A 9,860-nucleotide genomic window follows, 5' to 3' on the forward strand; every position below is an offset into this window, starting at 1 on the left:
AACTTCCCCATTGTTGAAGAAGTCTGGAATCATCCTGACAGAGAATGAAACAAAAGACTATATATCCCAGAAACACGACCCCCCTATTCTTCTTCTGAAGATTTTTTTCTTTCATAATTTCTTAAAGGTTTTCTTTTTTTTCTTTGAAACTTCACACTAACAAGCAAACAAGTAATAATATAATAGTATAATTGATTAATTGATTAAAAAGAAACAAAAACAGAAAAAACTGCACTTTCAGGTTTTGTGGGATTTAGCTAAAAAGTAAAAGTGAAGTTAGTTTCAAGCAAACTGTAAAGGTAAAACTGACATTGTGTAAGAGAACAGTGCAAACTGCAGTAATACAAAGTGTGTACACTATAAAGCTAGGAAATAACCTGAAGTAACTGTTTTCTGTATGACTTGAGCAGTCTCTTACATCTATGTGGAGGAATTTTCACCGACTTTATAAAGCCGCTCCAGTTCATGAGAATTGGGGACGTTCATTTATGCACAGCATTTCATTTGAATAGGTTATTACAACATCTTGATTTGTTTCCCCCCCTCTCCGCTCTGGTGCACTTGTATTGTTGGGATTGTTATCCTATTGCGAGATCTGATTTCAGCTCAGCTTTCAGCTCTGATTTCAGCTCTCAGACTAGAAGGTTAGGTTAATACGTTTTTGGAAAATGTATTTTCTGCACCAGAGGGTGTTTAACTAACAGTTTAGCAGCTACAGCCATTCTTATACAAAGTCTGACGTTTTCAGAGGATGAAACGTAATAAGCTAAGATCATTTAAAATATAATGACTGTTCTTAATACTTTGATGAAAATCCTTTGCAGTCAGTGACTCTGCACATGACATCACCCCTGGACATGTTGTGTTTCCTCCCTTGACAAGCTCTGCGAGTCCTCCACTGGAGCTGGTTTCAGTTGCCGCTTGTTTGTGGGTCTCTCTGCCTCCAGCTTTGTATTTAATAACTGAAAATCTGCTCCATTGGATTCAGATCAGGTGACTGACTATTTCTTTGCCCTGAGAAACTCTTATCAGTACTCTTGGGGTCAATATCAGTTTACGGTGTGAAGCGCTGTCTGATCGGACGAATCTGCTCGGGGATGTTCCACCATTGTGCACTCATCTCAGATTGCTGAGGCTCTCCTAAAGTGTTTTCTGTTTCTCTGATACGTTTATTTTGTTTTTCCAGCCTAATATTATCACCATCCTTCAAAATCTCTGTGGACCTTATTTTGGGCAATTTCAGTAAAATGCTATCAAATTCAGGTTCAACACAATGCCAGACCCTCCTTTTTACTCCTTAACTTGTCAGGCAATAACAAAGGAACATGTTTCATGTAGCCGGTCAAGAGTCGAATTTACTTACTGAGCCTCTGAAAACAGGAAAGCGTGTATAAAAACTGGATGTAATGTTCCTAAAAAGGTATTGCAATGCTTTTATTAAACCCTCTAATTAAAGCTGAAAGTCTGCACTTCAGTCACATCTGTATTATTTTTTTCTAATTCACTGAAAATGCACTGCAGCAGTGTACGAAGATGAAAATGAAAAAACTAACTGTAACTATCTGGATAACCACTCTGTCCACGTTATGGGCAGCTTTCCCCCAGTTACAGTCACAGAATTTTATATTATATTAATAAATGCTCTCCTTTTTATCCTACATCCTGTAGAGACTGACAGCCATACCTCGGCGGTCGCTTAAACATCACCACTGCATGAGCTCATATTAGGAGTATGAATGCCTTTGCTTTCCTGTTATTCTTCCATCGTTTATTTAGAACACAATACTTCAGCTAACTTCATATGTCCGTGGGGGCTGTGATTTTGTTTTCCTTGATTCCCTGATATTTATTTTATTTTTTTTATTTTTGTTACCGTGGCTAACTTAATCTAATGCTTATGTTATGCTCATGCTTATGCAAGGCTTGACCTTAACTCTGAATTCCTTTGTGCTTTCGGGGACCCAGGAGATAATCTTGACTCACTTCCAGGAAACAGCAGAGTCCAATTCTCCTCAGTTTCCCTCCCCTATAAAATCCCCAAACGCCTTTTACACCAAATACTTTGTGGGGCTTGATGAAACTATCACTTGGAATTCATTTGTTGCTGTTAGTGAGTTTACCAGCCACAATGTCCTGTGGGTCGTGTTTAGACTCGCTGGCATCTCAAATAATCAGCTGTAACTTTTGCCTTAAATCTACATATTTATAACTGTGGCACAGTGGGGTGAGTGCTGTGTTCTCATGCCTGTTAAACTCCACAAAGGAGTAGGAGTGAGGAGGGTCCAGATTTAGAAAGGGTCAGACTAAACAGATATAAGACAACAACAATTTGAAGCTAGATGCACACTTCCTGTCTGCTCCTAAAGTGAGAAAAAAAGAAAAAAAAACAAAAAAAATTTTAAATAAAGAAAACCTTGGGATAAAACCTTTCTTATGTAAAAAAAAAAAGTTAGTTAGAAGCTAGTTTTGAATCCAACACACAGATTCCAGTAACAGGAAGATCCAAAGAACTCAAAGACGCCTAATTCTGGATTATTCTTTAGTCCGTTGAGTGGACTGAATAAAATTTCAAGACTTTAGTACAGACTTTGGAGACATGTTCATACTAAAATCTGATTATTTTGCATATTCAAGGGAGTATTTATTAAAAAAGAAAACACCTGTCCTGTGTGTCTGCGTAGGTCATCGGTCATAGGTAATCTTAGAAGGTGACTGGGATTCTTTAAGTTTGTCCTCGGTGCATCAACACCTGTATTGCTGTAGACAGATGTCACCAACATGGCAACAAATGACCACCACACAAGTTCAGTGTTTGATAAACTGCTAAAAATCTCATGAAAATGTCTTCATAATGACTTTTATGTACAGTGCAAGTCTTGAACCAACCCTCATTTCTTTATATTTTGCTAGCAAGAATCAATGCAGCGATTTAATGAAACGTGCAAACATACATGAAATTACAGCACCACCTCTATTCTTCAGCACAGCCTGAACTCTCTCAGACAAGCTTTCTCGCAGTTTCTTGTGATGTAGTCTTCAGGAATAGTTCTTTACTTTCAAAGCTGTTCTTTGGATGTTGGCTGCCTTTTGTTCTGTTTTATTGCGTTTGGGGTGTGTTTTTAATCTGGCATACCTGATGAAGTCAAATCTGATGAAGCTTCGGTGAACAGAAGATAACTTTAAGATACTGTTCATCTGTTCTAGCTTTTGGGCATTCTTTTATGGACACACTCCAAAGCTTGCTGAAATATTCCTGAACAACACTGTAGAAATAAAAGTACCATTTTCATTCCTGTCACACTTATCTTTGTTTTTGTAGATTCGACAAAAGAAACAGGCATACGTGACGGACTACTAATAACAAAGTGCCTAAAGATATAATTTCAACTAGTTCTTTGTTAAGTTGTCTGTTATTGTAGACACAACACTGCCTCATGCCAGTGTTGTGTGTAGTGTAGGTGACTTTTTATGCTGGAATGATTCATAGGTCAGTATTAAGTGGCTTAAAAAAACACAGTGATTCCTCTGAAATGGTCATGCTTACCGACTGGACTGAAAATGAGTGAAAAAGCAGCCAATGTCCAAAGAAAAAGCTTGAAGACCCTTCAGAAAGTCTTATTTTTTCTTAAATACAAGAAAGTTGGAAGCAAAATATGAACAAATGTGTGGTGGCTCAAGACTTTTGCACAAGGCTGGATTTTTTTGTGCTGTTTCCTTACATGGTGAAGTCACAGACACTTTTATAGCGCCAGACCACAGCTGAGACCACAGACAGAGATAATACATTTTAAGTGCATTTACAATAAATGCATTAACTTTACAGCATTCGAGAAGTCTATAAACCACTGACGTCTTAAATATCCCGTGATTCACTGTAGACTGAGCAACATTGCATCTGCTCTTGGAGTTTCCAGGCTTTGGCATCTCTTAAGTGTCTTTGTTTTTCCAGTCTGCCAGCTCCTTTCTGTCTGCATGAGCAGGCATGGGCAGCAGCAGTTTACCTCTCAGAGAGGTGTTTTGTTTTGTCTTTTAAGGTCGCCTGCTGACAGAGACCCCCTCTCCGCTGCTCCTCACTGTAAACATAAGTCACACTGTAATGAATGTGTGACGGCTGGAGAGTCGGAGCAGGCTAAGTGCAATGACGTCCCGGGTGTTCTTGCTGTCTGTCGGGGCTCTGCTCTTCCTCACTACCATTTACAATAACTTCTGTTTGGGACAGAGGTGCGTGCTGCACCCAGAGGTTCATCACTGGGAAAACAGCACCCTCAGAAACCCTATGGAACAAATGATAGACAAAAGCTTTTCCACTTGATGTAATGTTCCCGCTCATATAATTTCTTCCACTGCTGAGCAAAGAAAGAGCATCACACACAAACAGAAACGTTATTAATTAGTTTGAGTTAAAAAAGAAAAAAGAAAAATAGGAAGTAGTACAGATGTGTAGTTAATTTGCTTGGGATTTGTAAGTTCTGATGTTGTTTATTACATCTGCAATTTCTGGAATGAATTAGACCACATGTGGAAATCCAAGCCACCCATTTCTAGTTAAGAAATACTCCTCAGAGAAAGATGATGACATTTCATGGAAAACAATTGCAGTCAACGTGCTCTTATTTTAATAGCTTTCTGTGGCTGATAGTAGTTGGTGTCCAAAATGTATGGGACTTTAATCATCACTGAATATGAACCAACAAAATGGCAATGCATTTGTACAGAGTACAGTATTTATGCTTACACTCATGCACTGGACTGTTTTATGTGGTTGGCCACATACGACGCACTTTGATGTTAAGTGAGCCAGACCTGTGAAACTCCCCTTCCTGTCACTCTAAAGACAGTTAACTACACATTTACGATCCCTGAGATATTTTTTATATAAGAAACAAAAAGTGCATTTTCAACAGTAAATCCTTTTTCTAAATGACTTAAACAGCATGAAGAAATAAATGTGTAAAATTACAGAGAACATATTTATTTTTTCACGCTGCCACCATTTCTTTCATTTACTACAGAATAACAGAAAAGGGCAACATGGTGCTGCAGCACTATGGCCTCACGGCAACAAGGTCCTGTGTTCGACTCCACCATCTGGCTCGATGGCTCTCCACCATGTTTGAGTGGGTAGTCTGGTTTCCTCTGACAGTCCAAAGACATGCAGTTAGTGGGGTTAGGTTAAGTGAATATGATAAAAATTGCCCATAGGAGGGAATGTGAGTGTCTCTGTGTTGATCTGTCCCGGGTGTACTCCACTTCTTGCCCTGTAAAAGTCCTGATAGGCTCCAGCCAACCTGTGACCCTGATAAGGATAAGTGGAACAAAAAAAAAGTTCTGTAAAAGAAAGACAAAACAGAAATTTCTATAGTAAATAAAAAGGCAAAGTAAAGAAATAACAGAAACGTTTCTGTCATTTAATTATTGATTCGTTACTTTATTACTTTAGTGTATTATGATTGTCAGTGGGAGAGATATTTATTAAAAGCTGTCAAACGTATGAAAATACTGACAAAAGTTCAAAACTTAAGCCCATCATTCATTTTTAAAGCCATCCATGGGGCCAAATTGGAGTCCTTGCTGGGCCAATTCTGGCCACCAGGCCTCATATTTGACACCCCCACTATAAACGATTTTTAGTATTAAGTTACTTTAGCAAAAGGTTTACAGTAATATGTGTGGATTATTAAAGACAAAAGGTTTGGAGTACCATGCTCGTAAACATATGTTGCATTTCTTTCATTTAAATATCCATCATCCATCCATCCATTATCAATTAACCTCACATTCATAAAAACAAACGTACAGTGTTTGGGTGGGGCACACTTTAAACGTGTAATTGGCATTTAAATTTTATTTTATTCTTCAAACTGAAAACTTTTCAACAGTGTTATTGGAAGCGGCTATAGGCACAGTTATCATATTTAACTTTACTGTTTGTTTTTGCGCGCATCGAACGCACATCACTTAATCTAGCAGTTGCCTCAAACGTTTAGATCTTTGTTTGTAACCAAATGTGACTCATATCTAACACAGAAAATTCCGCTGAAGTCTCATCTGTGACACTGTCGTCTCTTTACCCCCTTGTTCAGTTCACTTCCTGACAGACATCACTGACGGCTCACTGACAAATGAGAAAGGGAACGGAAATCCTATCCATCACTTCTGTCAGACTGCTGGATGCTTCAGTATATTAGAGACAACCCACCACGTTGCCCACAACTGTGCGCCACGACCTCTCGGTAACTTCTGGATTACTGGAAAGCAGAGGGGATGAGACTACCAGAGAACATGCCCCTGCTGAGTCATTATCTTTTCTTGCAGTAGGCTGAAGAGGAACTGCGCTTCCAAACCCACAACACACCACAGGTAGCGTCTGTAACTAAGGCTATCTCGTGGATAGAAATGGAAAGCTCAAACTCTACGCACGGACCTTATTCAATAAACGAGACCACGACTCAGAATTCACAAACAGACCGTGTCGAGAAATCAATCAATTTACCGATTTTTATGTTTGCTGGAGGCGCCGTTGGGAATTTAATTGCAATAATCGTTCTTTCGGTATCAAGACAGCAGCGCAAATCTTCAGCTTTCTACACGCTGGTGTGCGGGCTGGCGGTGACGGACCTGCTGGGCACTTGCCTGGCCAGTCCGATAACTATAGCCAACTACCTTAACCCCAATGTGCTGTTGGACCAACATGTCTGCGAGTTTCAGTCCTTTTTGTTGCTGTTTTTCGGTTTGACCGGACTCAGCATCATATGCACCATGGCAGCAGAGCGATACCTGGCCATATGCTGCCCGTACACCTACCAGCGGTGGGGAGTGGACCGACGCTTCGCGCAGAAGCTTCTGCTCTTCATCTACATCAGTCACATCTTCTTTTGCTGCCTCCCAATGATGGGCATGGCGAATAGCACACTGCAGCCGTCCGAAACCTGGTGCTTCATCGACTGGAGGAAACACGACCCCGTGTCCACCACCTACTTCGTCCTGTACAGCGTCGTTAGCCTGCTGCTGATCCTCGGCACCATCCTGCTGAACCTGGCGGTGTGCGGCGCGCTGCTGATGATGCGCCAGAGGGTCGTGCAGCTGCCCGTCACCAGAGGCAGCGTCCGCGAAAGGTGGAGAGCTCTGTCCTCGGCCGCAGAGACTCAAATGATCGCGGTGCTGGTGATGACTTCTGTGGTGGTCCTGGCCTGCTCAGCCCCACTAGTGGTAAGAGAAGTCTTTAATTAACGAGTGGTGCGCAGAGAAACTTTGTTGTAACACTGCCTGGCACTTATAAACACGAGGATTACCAGTATTGTACTGATTAGTATCGACACAGCAGTGCGAAACATGCATTTTGACGTCGTTAGCTTTAATTAAAACTGGCCAAAAATAATTTTACCCACTTTCCATCTTATTTTTCCTCTAAAGCGATGCACGCAGTTAGCCTGAATTTCACAGGCAACAACTGCCTGTGAAATAACGAGGAACTACTTAAATCTGTGAAAGGACCTAAAAGTGGACGAACGTAGTGCTTGATTTGCTCAGTTTGCTTGATTCCAGCAAATATGTTCAGTACGTTCAGCATCAGATACTCCAGAAGTTCAACCTAATATAATTGGATAAATATATATCCCACACACACACAACAATATGTATCATTAAAATGACTACAACTGAAAACTTCTGGTGACAGTTTAGCAGGGCTACCTTCACATTTTAGGCATTTAACTTGCATGCCAGTTCATTAAATATTCTTGTATATTTGATGAATATAATCTATATTGTTTTCTAAAGTCCAGTCATTACCTGGTCACAGTGGTTAGCACTGTTCCCTCACACCAATAAAGTTTGAGTTTGAAGTTTGAAGCCTTTCTGTGTGGAGTTTGCTTATTTTGCCTGTGTACTGTGGTATTAAGGCTTCCTCTCACAGTCCAAAGACAGGAGGTTAGGTTCATTCTAAACTGCCTATAGGTGTGATTGTGAACGGTTGTCTGCAACAGGCTGGTTACTGGTGCAGGGTGTAATCTGCCTTTAATTGGATAAAATTTGATCATTTCTCTTCACCTCATACAGGGACTTTATATTTTGGCTTTTCAGAAAAGCCATGAAGTGTTTACACTGTGTTAAACAATGTGGATTTTATTGTGTTAGAAAATAAAGTCCCTGTCTCCAGAACAGACTTTATTAGTCATTTTCTGCTCAAAGCTAACGTTTATTTTTTATACTTACAATGTCCAGCTAAACCCAAATAGCAGAAATTAATAATGCAACAGCTTGCAAAATATTTGTAACCAGAGGTGTAGTCTACATGAGGACAGCGCCTTAATGTTGAGTTTGCTCATTCAATCCAGGAATCCAGGAATTTGATTTGATTTGACAAACTTTTCTTTTTTAAGATGACAAAACAGGAAATCTTTCTGCTTATGAGCTGTTAACAGTCTAAAGAAATATATTATAACAGCTCCTTTCTTCTGTTTTAAGGTCCGTGTGTTTGCAAACTGCTTCAGTGATGAAAAAAACTTCAAAGCAGACCTGGCTGCCATCAGGATAGCCTCAGTTAACCCCATCCTTGACCCCTGGATCTACATCCTCCTCAGGAAGTCCCTGTTCCGCCGGTTCCTCGGTTTATCCAGGCGAGGCAGCAGCAGCCGCAGCAGCTCCCCTCCTTTAACGCAAACCACCCTATTTACTACCAGCATTGTGAAGGACAGCAGCGTGTTCACCCAGCTGATGTGCAATGCCAGCATCATCACTCAGCTCCCCGCTACTGTCACATTCACTCCGCGCGACACGGAGAGAGCCTCCAGCAGACTTGACTCTGCTGAGTGAGCACATATTTGACACCGATGAATGTTTGCTGCGTTATGGTGGCATGAAGAGCTTCACACGCGACTCTCTCTCAGAGCCGCTGATGATGAAGATGTGGTGGGCCCACAGCACGGAGGGATCCCCAGAGCACCTGGAGGATTATTTATTGACTGAAAGAGTTGTATGTCACGGGGCTGACAAGAAAAGAGAAACAATGTTTGATTGAGTTGTTGTTACTGAAGTGCAATGATAGATCGAGCCTTTCCATTCTGTCCAACCTCCCCTTGTGGCTTCCGCCTAGCTGAGACACTCTTTCGCTAGATGAATGTCATCTCTCATGGGGCTCACCTCCACCTTTCCCCTTCCACCTTCCTCCAGATGTCTCTGACAGTGCCAAAGAGCCATCAGATGGTTCTTGTGATGGACAGGATCCTCCCTCAGCTCCAACAGTGTTTATGGAAAACTCCCCGATGGTTTGTGTGGGTTTCGTTATTTCTTTTTCATCAAGAGAAACATATGAAATTAATAGAGCACTGACCAAAATATGCTGATGGCTGTTTGTAATAAAGACTCATGTTTGCACTAGAAAATCAGTCAACTGTCTTTGTCCTGGAATGAAATCATGGGCGCAGAAAGAGCCAAGTGAAATAGTGAGAGGTCACATCAACAGGTCACATCAACAAAGAAAAAGTACATAGGATGAAAGAGAAGCAAAAAACCACATCCACTTTATCTCTTTCTTTATGACAAATACATTGAAAACAAAACTAAAAAACCCCACCACGCCAAAAAACAAATGCAGGGAAATCAGGTCATTAGTCATTGTGCGTAGGCAGCTAAGCTCTAAAACACTTTCGCCTTAATGCTAACAGTCTGCACTCCTGTGTAGAGGAACACTAAAGAGCTGTCACTGGTGGCTAACTGAGGCTGCCAGCATCCATCATAACATGGAAAGAGGAGAAAGTGAGCTCCGTGTGCCCAACAAAGACACGCTGCAGATGTGCGTCCTCCTCTGAAAGATCACGTGGAGCCACATAAAAGAAACTTGTGCCTGTTGTTACCATACC

General features: G+C 41.0%; 1 protein-coding gene across 1 annotated transcript; it reads left to right on the forward strand.

Annotated features, from left to right (window-relative positions):
* Nucleotides 1–6,227: 6,227 nt before the first annotated feature.
* On the forward strand, nt 6,228–9,370 carry LOC147313542 (prostaglandin E2 receptor EP4 subtype-like). The gene is made up of 2 exons (XM_086264533.1): nt 6,228–7,209; nt 8,467–9,370. Exons 1-2 carry the CDS (start codon nt 6,397–6,399, stop codon nt 8,812–8,814), a joined length of 1,161 nt encoding a protein of 386 aa, XP_086120659.1. The 5' UTR covers nt 6,228–6,396; the 3' UTR covers nt 8,815–9,370.
* Nucleotides 9,371–9,860: the final 490 nt, after the last annotated feature.

The sequence above is a fragment of the Aulonocara sp. 'chitande type north' Nkhata Bay genome, linkage group LG15, assembly GCF_057382095.1.
Source record: "Aulonocara sp. 'chitande type north' Nkhata Bay isolate Kocher_YH1m ecotype deep benthic linkage group LG15, A_spYH_male_GT1.1, whole genome shotgun sequence".
NCBI classification, from domain to species: domain Eukaryota; kingdom Metazoa; phylum Chordata; class Actinopteri; order Cichliformes; family Cichlidae; genus Aulonocara; species Aulonocara sp. 'chitande type north' Nkhata Bay.

Bases quoted from the DNA above. Each gene is read 5' to 3' on its own strand.
- LOC147313542 (XM_086264533.1), top strand. From the start codon at position 6,397: ATGGAAAGCTCAAACTCTACGCACGGACCTTATTCAATAAACGAGACC. The intron at 7,210-8,466 runs GTAAGAGAAGTC...TTCTGTTTTAAG, and splicing joins CCTGCTCAGCCCCACTAGTG to GTCCGTGTGTTTGCAAACTG.